Source organism: Myotis yumanensis, unplaced genomic scaffold (genome assembly GCF_028538775.1).
Source record: "Myotis yumanensis isolate MYYU_CA2020_CCGP unplaced genomic scaffold, mMyoYum1.0.hap1 SCAF_2, whole genome shotgun sequence".
Classification (NCBI taxonomy): Eukaryota; Metazoa; Chordata; class Mammalia; order Chiroptera; family Vespertilionidae; genus Myotis; species Myotis yumanensis.
Genome location: NW_027223753.1, coordinates 12,058,813 through 12,077,420, shown reverse-complemented (window position 1 = coordinate 12,077,420; position 18,608 = coordinate 12,058,813). Strand labels below are relative to the sequence as shown.

The 18,608-nt window shown below is 49.3% G+C and overlaps 1 protein-coding gene across 1 annotated transcript in view; it reads right to left on the bottom strand.

The window, feature by feature from the left end:
* VWA5B1 (von Willebrand factor A domain containing 5B1) overlaps window positions 1-18,608 on the bottom strand; it is a 43,151-nt gene that overhangs the window by 17,514 nt on the left and 7,029 nt on the right. Inside the window, exons 5-14 of the mRNA XM_070404242.1 lie at window positions 17,955-18,086; window positions 17,206-17,330; window positions 14,180-14,356; window positions 9,831-9,941; window positions 7,883-8,085; window positions 7,103-7,217; window positions 6,508-6,693; window positions 4,933-5,116; window positions 3,978-4,168; window positions 256-457 (exon numbers count right to left, since the gene is read on the bottom strand). Of these exons, the coding sequence (XP_070260343.1) occupies window positions 256-457; window positions 3,978-4,168; window positions 4,933-5,116; window positions 6,508-6,693; window positions 7,103-7,217; window positions 7,883-8,085; window positions 9,831-9,941; window positions 14,180-14,356; window positions 17,206-17,330; window positions 17,955-18,086 (1,626 nt within the window). The remainder of the gene's footprint in view (window positions 1-255; window positions 458-3,977; window positions 4,169-4,932; window positions 5,117-6,507; window positions 6,694-7,102; window positions 7,218-7,882; window positions 8,086-9,830; window positions 9,942-14,179; window positions 14,357-17,205; window positions 17,331-17,954; window positions 18,087-18,608) is intronic.

The window sequence follows — 18,608 nt, the reverse complement described above, 5'->3', positions numbered from 1 at the left end:
GGGCACTCCTCGGGGAGAATGTGCCGCAGGGAGGACGCAGGGAGGACGCGCGGTAGGGGACAGGCAGCCCAAGGGCCAGGTTGATTGGGAAAAGAGGGGTTGGTGAGGTCCTCAGGGAGAGAAGGGGCCACAGCAGACTCCCCCCACCCCCCAAAGGGCACGGCATCTGTCCTCTGGGCCTGTCATCTGAAGTCAGGCCATCGCCAAGGAGTCCTCCCTGTTCCCAGTCAGGCCCCGGGCCCTGAGGACACTCACCCTGGTCCCCAGGGCTGAGGCTGTCTGAGGCCGGCTGCAGGCTGTACCCAAGGTCCAGCTCCCTCATGGGGCTCCAGGCCTGGGGCTCCTGGTCAGAGGGCACGAAGGGCTGGCAGCCTTGGGGCAGCAGAGAGGGCCTGCGGGCCCCTGGGCCCCGGAGTTTGGGGCCCTGGCACAGGTCCCAGCCACTGTTCAGGAAGGGCTAGGAAGGCAAGAGGAAGGTGAGGAGGCTGGGCCGCTCCCCTCCACCCCAGCTCCACCTGTAGCACCCAAGGACAAACCACTTACTCTCCACTACCCATGAGAAATGTCAACATGAATAATCCCAAACCATGGATGAAGTCCAAACCCCGGAAGACCATGGAAAATCACATACCGTAGATAATCTACACTCACTTATTTTTGCCACAAAGTTTAAAACGTTTGTGTGTGTTTAAAATTAACCCTTTCCTTAGGCCTTCTCATAGGTCATGCTTAAAAGGTCTTTCCTACTCAAAAAAAAAAAAAAATTCCTGTAGAATTTTTGTGATATTTGTTTGTTTGCTTAAATCTTTGATTCACATGAAATTTATTTTCACAGGAAATAGGAACCAGCCTTTTCGCGGCTTTTTGGAATCCTAACGCTGTTTATTGAATACGGTTTATCAGTTCCCCACCTCTATGCCGACAAAGCTCTCATGCACATTTGGTGTTATTTCTGGGCTTTCTGTTCTGTTTTGTGGACTTAATCTGTCTAAAAGAAAACATCAAAAGGCCAGGGGTAAACTGGGAAATATATTTGCAACATGCATGACAAAGCTCATTTTCAAGAAAATGCTCTTAGAAATCACTGGTGGGGGTGGAGACACACTCAATAAAATAATGGATTAAGGGCCTTTACAGCCAGTTTACAGAAAAAGTATCCAATAAACCCATGAAAACATGCTCAGCTCTTGAGTGTTGCTTTAAATTAAAATGAATTACATTCCTGGCCAGGTGGCTCCATTGGTTGGAGCATCATTCAAGGGTTCGCTTCCCAGTCAGGGCACATACCTAAGTTGTGGGTTCGATCTCCAGTTGGGGTGCATATGGGGGGTAATGGATCAATGTTTCTCTCTCACATTGATGTTTCTCTCCCTTCCTTTCTTAAATCAATAATAATATATCCTCGGGCAAGGATAAAAAAATAAAATGAGATGAATTATGATTTTTCCCATTTTCCAGACTAGAAAATATGCAAATGTCTGATGACACGCAATGTGGTCATGGGGAGACGGGGGTCCCCCATGGACTGTTGGTGGGAGTGCACAGTGACATGTACTTGTGGAGAGCGATGCAGCCCCGTGCTAGCTGTCAACATTAATAAGGCCCACGCTCCCTGGACCCAGCGATTCCACCTTTAGGAATTGAATCCTGTGGAAATACACAAGGTTGCAAATATCTATGTACATGTACTGTATCTTTGTTGCAGTATTATTTGTTAAAAAAAAGATTTTGCGAATATCTGGAAACTATCTGGATGTACTTCATTAAGATTGGCGAATACTGGTAAGTTATGGTACGTCCATGTGTTGGAACACCACACAGCACTGCAATAAAACAGGCAGTTTCTTAAAAACTAATTTGGGAAGATGTCTAAGAGAAAACATTAAAACATTTGCAGCTCTTCTGTATTCTGATCGTGGAAATGGTTACATGACTATTCATTTGTCAGAACTCATAGAGCTATTCACCAAAGAGAGTAATTTTACTGTATATAAAAAAGTGAATTAAGAAGATATTAGAAAAGCAATTTAGAAGGAAGTTTGTATATGTGATTATTTAAAACACGAACGTGTGTTGTGTATGTGTGTGTTTGTGTGTGTGTGTAGTATTTCTGGAAGGAAACACTCAAAACCAAGTAGGTCCGGGTACTTTTCTTTTTACTTTATACTCAACCGAACTGTTTGAGGGTATGATTTTCACTCTGGGTATGTTTGTAATTAAAGAATATTAAATTAATTAAAAATGAATTTGTGTCTCTGGCAACATTTGCATTGCCTGATAGGAGACAGGGCGCAAGGGCACTTAGTGGGTGTAACAGAGAGAAAAGGTGTTTCTCAGTCTTTTAGGCCAACAGCTAACTGGGTGGTCTTTCTCATCGCTACCAAGTATTTATTGGGAAGGGACTGTACTCCCCATTAGATGGGGGCTCCTGCTCCTTGGGGCAGGGGCTGAGGTGTTCCTTCCCATCTCCTCTGGACCTGAGGTCCTGGGATGGTACAAGGGTGTGGGAGAAGACTGGGACTGGATGGCCTCAGTGGGAGCTGGTACCCAGCCAGGGTTGCTGCGTCCCAGGGCATCCCTAACCTCACCTCCCTCATCGGAGACTAGGATTCCTCTCACCTTTGCCCCACCATCACCAACCCATTGAGAAACAAGCTGCTACAGTTTCCATGGCAATAGACTAGTCTCAGGTTCAGCCCTTCACCCAGCCAGAGGCTATAGGGCGTGTATACATGTGTGCACATGTTGTGTTGGGGAGAATCAGATTGGGGAAGAAGCCAAGCAGGGGATGGGGCAGAGATGAGCAAAGATGGCCAGAAGCAAGTAGGAGAGAAGAGAAGCCACACTGCTCAGAGCGCTCACTAACCAGACCTGCATTTAAAGGACACCTACTGTGTGCCAGGCACTGCATCAGGCACTTGATCTCTTATCACCTCCACTTGTAGTTGGCTCTCAGTACATATCTGTGGATGGCTGTTAGCTCAACCACCGGCGCAAGCTATTCTCCCCACTTCACAGGCGAAGCAATTGGGGCTCAGAGAGGTTGAGTAACATGTTTGAGGAGCAGCGTCTGCCTGACTCCAAGGTCAGTGTCTTCAACTGCATCCCTGGCTAAGGACAGAGAAGGACCTCAGGGACGAGGTGGCAGTGTCTCTGCCCCTGGGGAGCGTGGGGGCTGATGCGTCTGTGGAGGCGGGGATGGATGGAGGTTGTGGGTGGGCGTGGGGAACGAAAGGCGGCTTCTGTGGAACCACAGACTCACCCTGACGAAGCTTCATCAAGCCCATTGGCTTAGGACAGTGTTTCTCAAACTGGTGATTTTGCCACCCTCCCTCAGGGACATTTGGCATTGTCTACAGACACCTTTAGTTGTCACTGGGGGTGGTGGTTTAACTGGCATTCATTTGATAGAGGCCAGGGATGCTGTAAAATTTCTACAATTTTTACACAAGAGCGCCCCACAATAAAGAATGATCATGTCCAAGGTGCTGAGGCCAGAAACTGGTCTAGCTGGACAGGGGATAACTGGCCCTGCTGTGGCTGTAGTGCTGAGAGCATCCCTGCCCTGGTTGGATGTACCATCGTTGGTATCTGCAGGAGGTGCAGTATGCGATGGAGAGGGAAGCAAGAGCTTTGCAGGAAGTGGGTCCCGGGTCTTAATCTCCAGACAAGCTGTGTGACCTTTACCCTTTATTTCCACAGCCCCTCCTTTCCCAGGGCTGCTATAAAATCAAATGGGAGAGCAGATGGGGAGGCTCCTTGACAACTGGGAAGTGTTGTGTGCAGAGAACTGGTGCTGTCATTGGCCAATGGGTATCATTGTAAGGAAGGGGTCACTGAGGGTCAGGCAGATGAAGGAAGAGGTGACTCGCTTCTCAGTCAGTTGTGGACAGGCTCCACCCTTCCGGCTGACGCAGGAGACACAGCTCACCCCTACCCATGGCCTCCCCCAACTCCACCCTGCCCCGCCCGGGTACCTGCAAATCAATCTGTCTCGGCTGGGCATCTGGGCTGGGCTGGTTGATGAGGTCCTGCAGCTTGGCTTTCCGCAGTGGGTATCTCCTGGCAGCCATCGTGGGGTCGCTGACGGTGGTGGCCCGCGGGGAGGGCTTGTGGTCGATGATCTGGTTGGTGCTATATGCCCGTCGTCGCTGGGAGAGGCCCACACCTGGACAGGGGCGGTGACAGGGGAGCCACCAGAGTGCAAGAAGAGGACAGCGGGCAAAGAGGGAGGGGCTTGCATACCCTTTCATGCTTGAAAACTTCTTGATCTTTCCTCTGCTCACCTACTGACGTATGTTTGGGTGCCTCACCTCACCTGGCATTCAAAGCCTGGCCTAACCGGGCCCTAATCTATCACCCAGCGACTCTCCTTTCTGTTCCCTTTTCAAGATTCCATGTGTCCAAGTATAGTAGCTGAGTAACCAACTGTGGATGTATTTTCTAGGTGTTACACCTCCACACCTTTGCTCAGGCAGTGTCCGCTGCCCAGAACCTCCTGTGGCCCATGTCACTCTGCTTCCTCTCAGAACTAAGTCCAATTGTATCCCTCTCACCAGATGGAGAGCTTCTGAGGATAGGTGCCACGTTCGAGTCATCTTTGCTGCTCACACTGTGCTCAGTACTTAGCCTGGGTAGGTGATCAGGAAATACCTTCTGAGTGGAAACTAAAACCACGAAGTGGCTCTGGAGGCAGACAGGTCTAGACTCTCTGTACTCGACCTCTTTCAAGTTCCACGAGCTCAGCCAAGTGACTGAAGTTCCCTGTCTCAGTCTCCTCATCTGTAGAATAGGCGGTAGCCCCCTCTGCAGCTGCTAACTACTCAATGCGACTGTTTGTATAGAGTGCTTAGCACATAGTAAGTGCTCAGTAAAATGGAGCGATCATAGCTTCCGGAGAAGTGAATGAAGCACAAAGGGCGGCAGATTTACCAGGACTGGTGGTGGGGTCGCCACTGGACGGCCGGGCATCTGTGGCCTGCCGCAGGTCGAGGGGTTCCCCCAAGCTATTGGGACAATTTGCATTGTCTGAGCCGGGCCCCTCATCCTGTGACTGGTAGAAGACAGAGCTGCTGGACTCCTGAGAGTGCAGCATGCTGTATCGTCTCCTCTTGTCCTGGAGGAAGGGAGAGAAAGAAGGTTGGGAATTAGGCAGGAAGGACATCCACAGAGCAGCTAGCAGTGTGAGGCCAGGTGGTGGAGAGTCCATGTTAGAAGTGGAATAATAAAAAAAAGTGTTTTGCTAGCTTGGAGAATTTAGGCAGACTTCTGTTTATGAGATGGTGAATGAAAATTACTTCATATCACTTACATTGTTTATATTTTAAATTATGTTCTTTATTTAAAAAAATTTAAAAGGTAATTCTAAATGCCACTGCTGTCTCCAAATAGGTAAACAAAATTAACAGAATGAACCATCTATTCCTCCCATTCCGTTCTCCATAGTATATACATACATATAAAACATAAAGGCTTTTGCAGATCATTTTTGTTTTACAAAAACTGGACCATATTACTTTCTATTTAGCAGTATCTTGAACACTGCACTTTAAACATTTTGGAAATCCTGCACGTCAACTATTCTTTTAAACATTTGATGATTGTGCAATATTCTACCACCCCTATGGTTAAGCATTCACTTGGTGGCTGTATTTATATTTACATTTAATGTTTCATCAGTCAAAAAGTCAACATGTCATCCATTGATAAATACAAGGTGATGACAGAGAATACAAAAATCACAAAGAGAAAATGCTATTAACCTTCATTCCTTCAACAGTAAGTCAAACCTGATCAGACAGCCAAAGTATAAGTCACCTGGTGTAGGAAAGAGGACAAAGTAGAAAAGGAAAAAAGGAGTAGAAAATCACCTTAAAAAATCAGTTCAATTAAAATAAGTATGTGAGACCACAGTGTCTTATGGTACCTATTATTGTTGATCTACTAAACAATAGTTTGGGAGCTCTGGGGAGGCTAGGGGTACCTTTGGACTAGAAAAAGAAGTTTACGAAGTCCTGGAATTTACAAGAGAAAATTAGAAACCGAATTGACCAGTTCAGTTGTACAAATTGTTGTCCTCTCTCAATGATTAAGTTTATTTGATGAGAAATTCATATTCTGGCTACCAAATCATTTGCAATAATGTCTTTCACAATATTCTCCTGCTGCGTGTAACATCAAACGACATTTTGAGGGGAGCAGCATTAATATGTGGCCATAGTTTTTGCCATCACAAAAAATGCTACAATAAATCCTTGGACATAACTCCATTATATCACTTTATTTCTGTTAGATCCCTTAGAAGGGATTTCTGGGTTGAAAAGTTACGTCTTTCTAATTTCATTAGTTATTTGTAGATTGCGTTCCATGGCCTGGCAACTATACCTCACAACTATAAGCCCAGATCCAGTTCGTTCCTTCCTGCCAGGAACAGTCTTTCCAGTGAGAATGGCTGCAAGGTCATGTTCCTGGACCCCCACTGACCCCGGGCATTTCTAAGATACTTACAGATCTGGAGTTGGAGATGTATAAGGAGGCATCACACACAATGCCGTATCCCACCAGCCGTTCCCCAGGGAAGAGGGTGCTGGTGCTCAAGGGGGAGACCAGCACTTCGGTGGTCTCCGGGAAGACCCACTCCACAGTCACATCACTCAGGATCGGGGCCATGGCCTTCTTCAGGGATTTGACCATCTGTTGGGCAGAATCAGAACGCTGGTTGGGGAGATGTGTGAGCTGGGGTATGTCCAGATGCACGAAGCCCAGGTGGGTATGACCATGCGGGGATGTGAGCAGGAAAGAAGTGACAAGAGGCCTTGGGACGGCTTGCCCACCAGTGAACATGCCACTTCTTAGGCTCCTACAATGCCAGAGTTGGAGCAAATGTTTGCTGGCGTCTTCCCTAAGCTTAGCATCTTATAAATGAGAAAATCCCAGGACTCAAAGGAGGGTTGTGACTAGTCCGGGGCACCCAGAAAGTTTGTGTCAAAAACATGAACCAGATAGTGATCTTGAGCAAGTCGATTTGCTTTCCTGGGCCTTCTTTTCCCCACGTGTTAGAGTGAGGGTCCAGCAGCAGAGGGACTGGGGCCCTTCCACCTACCTTGGGTTGCAGCCGCTCCCCCTCCATCAGGAACTCAGCACTGCCCTTGGACACGGTTGCCAGCCCCTTCACCAGCCTGTGGCAAACGTTGGGTCCAATTCCAAAGCTATAGCACCTGGGCAGGGGAGGAGAGAGGCTGCCACTCCCCATCCTCTCTGCCACCTTTGTCTGCTGATCCAGGCGGACTCTCTCACAGCTGGCCCAGCTTCAGGCAGAGGGCCGGGGAAGAGGGCCATCCATGGGCATTTCCATTCACACGTGAAGCCCGTGACTTCCGCCCCAGCGCAGAGTCTAAGCAGCAGGAAGGGCTTCCTTTGCCCAGGCTGCTGGTTGGGAGCTGGATACAGAGGTGTGGGCATCACATCCCTCCTGAGCTTTGAGGGGGAGAGGCAAACTTTGAGGTCAGCCATACCACTTTGGAAGCAAAGCTCTAAAATAGCGGTTCTCAACCTGTGGGTTGCCACCCCTTTGGGGGTCGAATGACCCTTTCACAGGGGTCGCCTAAGACCATCGGAAAACACATATATAATTACATATTGTTTACAGTAGCAAAATTACAGTTATGAAGTAGCAACAAAAATAATGTTATGGTTGGGGGTCACCACAACATGAGGAACTGTATTAAAGGGTCGAGGCATTAGGAAGGTTGAGAAGCACTGCTCTAAAAGGCTCTTTCCTTGTCTTCTGGCATTTTTTCCCATGTGGCCCAGGTTCTGGAAACCCCGGTCCAGGGCAGCCCGGGATAACCACATCCCACCTAGACCTTCAACTTGTGCCCACCTAGTGGAGAAGGCGTGGTTTCGCACCAGCTCCAGCACCTTCCCGGTGTTGTTGACCGCCCCGTCTGTGACCACGAAGAGGAGTCGCGGGTGGCCTCGGTGCACTGGCTGCCGGATGACCCACCTGAGTGGGGAGAGGATGTTGGTGCCGCCCATGTCAGCCCGCATTCTCTGAATGTTTTCACAGGCTATGGCCAAGGTCTCCTGCAGGAAAGGCACAGGCAGGGAGAGAATTCCCAGGGTCGCCGTATGGTGCGGAGACTCTGAGCCCCTTGGGGGAGGAGTCCTTTTGTTTCCCTAGATCAGCAATTTTCAACTTTTTTTTTTTTTTAACATAAACTAATTACTAAAATTCTGAGGCACGTCAAAAAATATATTTGTTGCTGATCTAACAAAAATAAAGGTATATTTTTGATTCATTCACACCAGATGGCTAATGCTTTGGCTGCTGTCATTTGTGTGTGTGACAATCTAGGGGAAAAGAGGTCTGTGCCCCTGACTAAATAGATAGGTGTTGCATGTCTTAGAAATCCTTGCAGCACCCCCGTTGAAAATCGCTGCCCTAGATAATACTTCAACCTCGCCAGAGTAGAGTCCTGTTCCCAATCTCACCTCTGCCCCACATGCAGGAAGAATAAAAGGTGGACACTTATTTGACATGGTTCTGCCCAATGACACCCCCACCAGTGCCTGCCCTGCTACCATTCGCGGTGTTATATTAACTTATCATTGTCCTTTCTGGCCCAGGATTACTGGCCTCGGATGAATGTCACTACAGCAAGGACAGATTCTCGCTGGACATCAGATGTCCTTCTGCTCCTGACTCAGGAAGATGCTCTTCCAACATCCATGCTCAAAAGTCTTAAAATGTATAATGTGCCTCTGAGCCAGAAAGACTAGAAATTTATCCCAAGGGAATCATGAAGGAGGGATGTGAAGCCTTTGATACAAAGGTGATAAGCAAAAAAAAAAAAAAAAAAAAGAAGCAACTTCAGTGCCCAACTGCAGGGGTTAGTTAAATAAGTCACGCCTCTCTGCAGTGAAACACTAGGCAGCCATTAGAATTATGCTGCAGATTTATACTTAATGTCATAAAAATGTGCTCATGATAGCTGTTGTGTTAGAAAAGTAGTTTCTGGAAGGCCTAATCCTATCTTTCCTGAAACTGTGGGTAATGCATAGAACAAGGTCTGGAGGAATTTACTCTAAGCTCTTAATATGGTTTTTCCTTTTGTTTTTCTGACATGATCATGTGAGATTTACATATTTTTCTTTTTGATTATCTAGTTTCAAAGGCTGTGGGATAATCAATATATTATTATTGCATTTTAAACACCCATAAACTACTTTTAATTGAAAAGGGGCTCTGAAGACCTCCTTCCCTTCCTTCCTCCTCCCTTCCTTCCTTCCTTCCTTCCTTCCTTCCTTCCTTCCTTCCTTCCTTCCTTCCTTCCTTCCTTCCTTCCCTCCAATTCCTAGGCCTGCAATTCTGAACGTGCTGCTGGGGCCACAGTCTTGTTATTTAAAATTGCAGCTTGAGTCTCGTGAGTCCCATTCTCAGCCCACTTACCCACCTATTCACTCGGCCATCCTTCCTGTTCACTTCTTTGGCTCAACCTTGCACGGACGGATCTATTGTCCTCATGAGACAGAGGCTTCAGTGAGTGGCAGGCCTAGGCTATGCATCCTCTTTCTACCCCTCCCTGGACCCCTGTCTGCGCACACCCGCACTTTGTCCAACATGTTCTTTATTCTAAAGAGGAGGGTGTCAGAAGGCTGAGGTGTCAGAGAACTGCCTCAGCAGAGTTAGCCTCTCTTTCCTTCTTGGCTCCTGGGTACCATCCTGGTCCTATACGTGTGGACAGCCTGTGAGCAGGCCTCCTCTCTCCTTTTCTGTCTGTTGCTCCTCACAACCCGCCCCTCCTGGTCCCAGCCTGGTCCTTCCTTACCTCGTTGTAGGTCTGACTGGAAGGGAAGAGGCTCTTAAACGTGGATCCGAACCCAATGACGTTGAAGAGGCAAGCTGGCATGAGGCTCTTAAGAGCCACCAGCATGGCATCCTGGCAGGCAAGAAAGGGATTTTCAGGATTCGGGAAGGAGTTATAACTTCTGCCACTTCACACCGGTATTATTATCCCAGCAGGAATCTGTCCCACACAGGCCTTCCACCCCCCTGCCTGCACCCAACAGCACCTTTCCCCCCAGATCAAGAAATCTGCTGATGCTGAGCGGAGGCTGGACCAAAGCCATCTCATGAAATTTCTCACTCGTGTAGCAAGTCTGACTTTTCAAAGCCATTCTGTTATGGTTGCCAGTTCCATCTCACCTCCTGCTGACCCTGAGAGGTAGGGAGAGCAGGGAGCACCCACTCCTTTCCGCCAAAACAAAATTGATGTCTAAGGGAGGCATGTGGCCTGGTCCGGGTCACCCTGGTGATGGGGCAGGCTTCTGGCTCTCGCTCGGGGCCTTTTGCAGCAGAATTCACCCTAATTATCATTGACTAGGGATGAATCCCTTTGGGACAGTCTCTTTAGGTCATATTTGTTGAATGTCCAGGATGTACTTTACCTACATTACCTCATACAATCTTCACAATCACCCTTGAAGCAGGCACAATAGTATCCCCATTTTATAGAAGAGAACACTGAGGTACAGAGAGGGGAGCAACTTGTTGGTGAGCATTCAGATAGTAAATAGTGGAGGCAGGACTCAGACACGAGTCACTCTGCCTGCAAAGTCTGCGAACATTGGAATCGTAACCTACTTAACTATGCAACATCAGGAGACCCGGATAAAGGTATATGGGAAAAAACGATGCCAAAGAAGAAAAGGGGAGGAGATGCCAAGAGGGAAAAAGGATGATATTGATGATGAGGTCATGATAAGTATCAAGCAATTACTACAGATCAAGCACTGTGACACACTCTTTATATTGCCTCATTCAATCTCTGAAAGAGTGGTTAAGAAGATGCACTTTGATGTCAAACACATCTGGGTTTACATTGTACCTTCACTATTGCTAACTTGACCTTGGGCTAGTCATGTCATTCCTCTGAGACTCAGCACATATAGACAGTCAGCAAGTGGTTACTATTATCTACACAACAAGATGCATAGTAATATTAATACCTTTGTTTTACAGAGAAGAAAACGAAGGCTTCGAGAGTTCAGGAATTGTACTGGATCACAAAACCTAAAGATAGGACCGAGGCTTTCAAAACATAGCTCTGAGCCCTGGTCGGTGCAGCTCAGTTGGTTGGACATCGTCCTGTGCACCAAAGGGTTGCTGGATCGATTCTTGGCCAGGGCACATGTCCGGGTTGGGCGCTTGATCCCCAGTAGGGGGCATGCAGGAGGAAGCTGATCAAAGTTTCTCTCTCACATCCATGTTTTTTTCTCTCCCTCTTTCTCCCTTCCTCTCTCTAGATACCAATTTAAACATTTAAAAAAAAATCTTTAAAAAGTGAAGCTTTATAAAACAACAACACAGCTCTGAAATCTTCATTCATGTTGGCTCTGCCTTGGCACAGAACCCAGGAGTTGGGGGGAGGGCTCTCCCTCACCCCCATATAGTCTATTGATGGCAGCCCAGGGATCTCAGCATGGCTTCAGGGAAGCAAGCTGTTCCACTCCAGAATTTAGAAGTAAACAGCTGTAAGTGGATCCTAGCAACTTCCACACCATAAGGGCCTGCAGCCCCTCTCCCACCCCCTCTGTAAACATTAACATTAATGTTCTCTTTGTTGCTTGTGTCAATCCATTTTGTGTCTCTATGAAAGAAGTCCAGATCTGCTTATTTTTTCATTAGCCGCTCGTGTATATTCCTGCTAGCAGGAGACGTCGCTGATCCATACAGATAGTCTCTGCTCACACCTATTAGAATTTTCAAAGCCGTGTTTTTGGCAGCAAGTGGCAGCTAAAGAATGAGACCAGCTGCAGGAAATTAAATTGGTTGAACTTTCCCCTTCCGCGTGGCTGTTTGGATTTCTATTCTCTCCCACCTCCCTATTTCCAGTTTTTCCTAAAACTTCAACATAATTGGCCACAATTAATGATGCAAGCAACCCCCCCCATGACCTCATTATCAAGGGGGGGGGGTGGAGGAGTGGGGCGGGGGAGGGGTGTGTGGCCTGAGTAATTTCTGTGTCTTTTTCTAAAAAGGGCAGGCGTATATAGCAGAATGGATTGTGCTGATGCAAAGCCAGTTGTGAAAGGTAACCTTGAGGTCAGGGAGCTGAGCTGGAAAAGCAAGCAAGACTCCTAGGGGGACGGAACTGTGAGACGAGCCCTGGAGGGAGCTGTCATCAGAGAATTCTGGAACGTCAAGGTTGGAAAGGTCTTTAGTTCAGGAAATGGATTTCCACTCAGGAACCAGCTCCATTCAGCTGGGAGTAATGGCTTGCAGCACCTTGATGAGAACAATACAGAGACCGAGTCCAGACTCAGCGTGGTAAAGAATGTCATGGTCAGTTGTTGATGTCTGCCTGGGCTTGGGAGAAGGGAACAAAGCGATGTAGGACATATGGTTGCCTCCCTGCATTAATCCTCCCTTCTCATTTTACAGACAGTATAAACGAAGCCCAGAGTTGAGAATCAATCTGTCCAAAGCCACATAGCCAGCCAGTGGCAGACTCGATCCTGGAACCTAGGCATTTCTCTTTTACTAAGTCATGCAGCAGAAAAGATATAATCGGAAAAGAGAGCTTTCCTTAAAGGGGGAGTAGGTGTAACGCCCTATCAGAAAGGTGAGGAAAATGAGCACTGAGCCAGGATAGGGAAAGCGTAGGCTCCCTTGTTAGCACTGTGATGTTGGAAGAAACAGCCTCTCGGGGACTCAGTTTCCTTACCTGGAAATAGGCAGGGGAGGTGGATTCAGTGCTCTCTAAGGGATGCTCCATGATCCCATGATACTTAGAGTAACTGTGGAGACATCTTACAAATTGGTCCAGCTGTGGAATGGGATACACATGGGCACTGGACTGTGCTTCAGCACTCCAGCACTGTGGACAGCTCCCCATTCCAGTATTTGTTTTTGATGGCGGGCAGGGGCAGGGAGAAGGTACCAACCAGTCCTACATCCCAGTGTCAAGAGGCCTCAAACAGGAACTAGGGTTCCATATAGGATGCTCTCTCATGCTTCAAGACAAAACCCAGTCATAGCATGACTGAGGAGCTAGCTGGCCTCACAGATCCCACCTAACCTCTCCTCTCCTTGCTTATCCTGTTGCCCTGGGAACAAGAGTTTGCTCCAGGCGCAAACTGGGAAAGGAGCGAAATTTCAGTGACAACTGAGCCCTCCCCCTTCTCCTTCCCTCATGCCTTGTTTTCTTGAACTGTGATCCTTTACCCAGTTCAATGAACCATGACTGAGGGTTTTTTATGCCTAAATATAGAGCAAGGCCCCATGGGGAGAGATAGATGAGCAAAGATCTGGCCCTTTCCTTAATGAGTTTCCCATAACTCCAGATGAGACAGACCTGCAAGCTAGACATACAAGGAAGAGGTGGATAATACCGGAACTGAGGCGAAGAATCTCCCGAGGGAGAGGATATGCTTTTAGACATTGGGAGAAAGGTGATTACTCTGTCTTCCTCACTCATCAGAAGTCTCCACAGGAGCGAGACCATGCTCCATACATGACTGGTTTGAGGGCAGAAACTGAGTTTACACCCATATTAGGCATTTCGAGGGGGGGAAAAAAAAGAACCAATTTTTTTTCTACTGGATTCTACACATTATTTGATGACAGGGGCCATCTCCAGTGAATTTCTGATGTCAGGTCGTAGGGACAGACAGACAGACATGGGTTTAGTATTAGACCACACTGGCTGTGTGACCTTGGGTAGGTTATTGAAATTGTCAGGATGGGCTTTCCACTTTGGCAAATGGAGACAATAGCACTAACCTCAGGATTATTAGCTGGATCCAACACCCAGCTGTACCCCTCTCCACTCGGTACCTACTGAGGTGTGTTAGCCTGAGCAGCACTCAGCGAAGGTTGTAGGATGTCAAGGGAAGATGTTGATAACTTCATCCCTTGTAAGTGGACAATAGTTCTGCCTCTGCTCATACCACTTCAGGGTTTTCTTTTGGGAGCACATTGAGTTTGGGTGTCTCTGTTCAAACTGATTTTAAAAAGTTGTTGTTCCTTTTAGACATGGAGAGCCATTTAGGAAGGTGGTTCAGGTGTGGAAAGGGGACTTCTTGGAACCAAAAGTGCTGATGAAGCTGGTTTGGGGGAGCACAGCTGATTTACCCTGGAGCACAAGACCCCGGGGAGGGGTCCTCTAACAGGTACCTTCACACGGTGGATGTTGGTCCCACTCATGCTGCCGCTCCTGTCAATGAGGAAGATAAACTCGCCATGGGTCTTCCTCAGGTTCGGCTGGAACGACTGGAGGTCAGGACAGAAGTTGAGCATGATGACAGAATGGTGGGGAATGTCCTTGTGGAGGCGTTTCCGGATGATTTCTGTCTGGAGGAGAAAGAAAAACTCTCTGTCTCTTTATTTGACTGCCTCTGGGTGGACAGGTCCCTTTGTGTCTGTTTTTCAGTTTTGGTCTTTTGCATCCCTTCCCCAACTCAGTAGATGACATCACCAACCATCCAGGTGTTCAAACCAAAGATGGAGGAGTTGTTGCTTCCTCTCTTGCTCCTTCAGCGAAGGATTGCTAGCTCTGCAGCTAAAACACACCCCGAATGTGTGCTCTTTTGTCTCCACTGCCACCACCCATGTTCAGGACACTACCATCTCTTGCCTGGGCCCTTGCCATCGCCTCTTACTGGGCCCTTTCCTCCACTTTGACTCCCTGGTGGTCCATTCTGTGTAGAGCAGGCAGCGAGGTCATTCTTGCCATTCTCTTGCCTAAGCAACGGTTTCCCCTCATACCCTGTGCCATGGCATATGAAGCCCCCAGGGCCTGACCCCGGCCTGCCTGTCCACCTCATCTTTGCCCACTCCCCACATTTCACCCACACAGCCGCCTGTTTCCCAAACATGTCACCATTATTCTGCTTCCAGTTCTTCACCGTCCACCAGGCCTCATTCCCAGACAGGCTTTTTCTAGACACCTGGCTGAACAGCAGCCAGTGCTTGCCACTCATTCCCACATCATCCCGTTTTAGTTCTCTCCTGGTCCCCAGCCCTCTCCAAATGGACTGTGCTCATTTGGTTACTTCTCGTGTATCTCCCTGTGCTAGAAGGTAAGCCCCATGAGGACAAGGACGTGTCATTTTCAGTGTGGCCTCCCCAATGCCTAGAATGGAGCCTGACATCTATTGGACACGTAGTGTTTGTTGACTGAATAAATGAGAGAATGAATCTGTGTGGGTCTGTCTACCACCGACCTGTGTGTGCAAGTTTGTTTTTTCTCTATTTGTCTCTGCTTCTCACCGCATCGCCATCTTTTCTACGTGGTTATCTTCCTGTGCCATTTGCTCCCTCTTTGCTAAATCACAGTTTTGACAGCTTGTCCCTCCCACTCTTCCTGATTGACATTTGCCTTCTGGCTGCCCGCCTCCCTCCTTGGCAAAGGATCAGGCTCTCTGTCCCGCAGGGAGCTCCTTTGCCAGAGCCACGCCTAGCCTGGCTCTCTTGATGACAGAGCCCAAGGCAGTAACACCCCCATCAGCCTCTCAGAGAGTGGGGGCCCCTGGCTCAGGATTCTCCAATGGCTCCTCAAGCTGCCATTATCTAATTATAATAAACTCATCACTTTCGGGCAGCTTCAGGCTGATGGCTGTCATTCCTGGAGCTCATGAGAATACAGGGTATTTCATAACCAACCCAAGGTGGCAAACTAATTCTCATTCGCTTCAGTGGTCCCAGAGCTAATTGATTTAAGGTTTGGTAGGTGGGGGACCCAGCTCCAGCCTGGGAGGCCCATTGCTCCCCCCACCACATTGTCCACATGCTGTAGTTCTCAGAGCTCAGGACACACCTGGCATTGCCACCCCCACTCTGAGAACCTGGCTCAGCTTCTTCTCCCATCTGACTCATCTGGGTGAGGGGGCACTTCTGGGAGAGGGATTTCCAGTGGGTCGCTAACTGGCAGTGATGTGATGGGCATTGAGCCATCTACACCTTCCTTTTGTCATCCTCCCCATCTCCACCAAGCAGGTGCTTCCAGTGGGGCCTCTAACAGTCGGGGTGAGCAGTAGGCTGTCTACATGTGTTTCCGTACACTCCTCAGCGGCCACATCCTCTGCCAGCCAGGCCCGCAGGAACAGGAAGGGCTCCTAATCTAGTGTCACTGCCCTCGGATTGAGTCTAAGCCCTTAGCTTCGTTGCCATCCAAGTCAAATCCCAAGAGAACGGTCTTCCCATGCCCCAGCTCATAGTGATTTTGGGGTGCTAAACCTCAGTTTTCTTTAGCCAGTAAGCAAAGAGAATAAAAAGAAGTGGGCCATCATTCTTAAAGGTATCTTGGCCTCGGACCCGGCTTGGTGTGCAGGGTCATGAACAGGAGGGCGACTGCCGGTACAATTTGTGGCCATCAGCTGAGCCTCCTAGCATTTCTTCCCCACGCGGCCCCTCAGCGGAGGGTCTCTTGTCCTTCGGCTTCGTGGGGGAGAGGGTAGCAGAGGGGCAGGATCTTTGTTAGGCTTTCCCTTCCTTATCTTTACTGTCTATGTAATAGCCTCCGAGGACCCAGAGGAAGGACAGCAAGAGACCCATTCAACAGGTGGGAAAACAGAGGCCCAGGAGTAAAGAAAGAGCTGGGAGTGCACCGGCTGTCGGGTACCACTCAGCGGGTAATTCCTGGGGAAGCACCAGCTGAGAATTTTACCTGGCTTAGGTACCTTGGTACCTCAGGTACCTGGCTTAGGCACTAGAACAGTGGTTCTCAACCTTCTGGCCCTTTAAATACAGTTCCTCATGTTGTGACCCAACCATAAAATTATTTTCGTTGCTACTTCATAACTGTCATGTTGCTACTGTTATGAATCGTAATGTAAATATCTGATATGCAGGATGGTCTTAGGCGACCCCTGTGAAAGGGTCGTTCGACCGCCAAAGGGGTCTCGACCCACAGGTTGAGAACCGCTGCCCTAGAAGGTGACCTGGCAGACAGCGCGAGGACAGCACCAGGGTGACTGCTACATCTGAGAGCCATTTGCCTCTGCCCCGCAGTGCCCTGGCCCTTTGCTGCCCCCCCCTCACCGCCCGCCCCCTTCCCAAGGGAAACATTGACGAGGACCTGCCACCAGCTGCTGAGTGACCTCAGGCAAGTCCCCGCCCCAGCTCCTCCTCCTCGGTGAAGTCCAAGTCCCCAGTGCCACCCCGGTTCTGCCACCCCTGGCTCCTCCTTCAGTCGCCCTCACCTTTCGCTCTGCACTGCTGTCCTTCTTCATCCCTTTAATGAAATCTGCTCTTCCCCTCAGGTGCTGCTCAAATTCTCCCACGGTCATGTCCCCTTTCTCCATCAGGACGTGTGGCATGTGGGGCTCTGCAGAGATGAGATCAAGTCTTGGCATGTGCCCGAGTGTGAGGGTGATGCCAGGGGCCTCAGCTTAGGGGCAGAATCCTCAGAGTGGGGAGGGCTCCCAGTAGGAAGAGGGGTACAGAAGCCCTGGCTGCCCGAAGCAGGGTGAGGCCATGGGAAGACTCCTTAGCTGGGAGGCAGAAGTGCCTAGTGGCCATGGCTGACGCATGGCCCCTCTCTGGGCCTCAGTTTATCCATCTGTAAAATGGGAGTGGGACTGGTTGCTCTGATATTTTCAGGTCCTGGCATTCTAATGAATTCTTAGAGACAAAAGAGTTGTTCCCTGAGAGGTCAGAGCTGCCAGGGCCTCCCTGAGCTTGGGTTTCAAAGATCCTCTGCTCAGCTGGCCTGTGGACAAAGTGCCTGCCCCAGTGGATGCACGAGATCCTGGAGCCTCTGGGGCAGGAGATACTCAATTCCACCAGCTGGAGCCAAGTTTCCTAGGAGGCTGGTCTCCTCTCCTCTGCCACGCACCCCTACCCTTTCCCTGGCTGACCACTGGGCGAGGGGCCAACTGTCTGTGCCCCATGGGCTCAGCACCTCCTCCCTCCCACATGCTTCCCGGGGGTCCCCCCTGGGGCACGGTACCGCTGGGGTGGATGAGGATCTCCACCGGCCGGTCGAAGGTGTGCCTGTTGGCCAAGGTGATGATTATGCTCTTGGCCGAGCATGCAGACGGGGCGGCATCAGCTCGAATCTCGTGGGTCGGACTCTCTACCCCTGAGTGGCACAGAGAGGCGGGATAGGCTCAGGAGCCCTGAGAGAGACAGGGGCTTTGTGGGGGACACTGAGATGCAAGCCAGAGATGTCACTCCTGCCTGTCAGGGGCGCCTGCCCGGCTGGGTAGCCATGGATAGGTCTCCTCAATTTCCCCATCTGCAAAGTGGGTACCCAGTGGCGGAGAGTCAAAGGAATTGCCTCCCATAGCGGTGCATAAGACAGAAGATGCTCGCCGAAACTGGTTTGGCTCAGTGGATAGAGCGTCGGCCTGCGGACTGAGGGGTCCCGGGTTCGATTCCGGTCAAGGGCATGTACCTGGGTTGCGGGCACATCCCCAGTGGGAGATGTGCAGGAGGCAGCTGATCAATGTTTCTCTCTCATCGATGTTTCTAACTCTCTGTCTCTCTCCTTTCCTCTCTGCAAAATATCAATAAAATATATTTAAAAAAAAAAAAGAAGATGCTCAACGCTGGATCGGTGGGCACCCCATGAACACCTCTCAGGCTGGAATGCCTTGCTGCT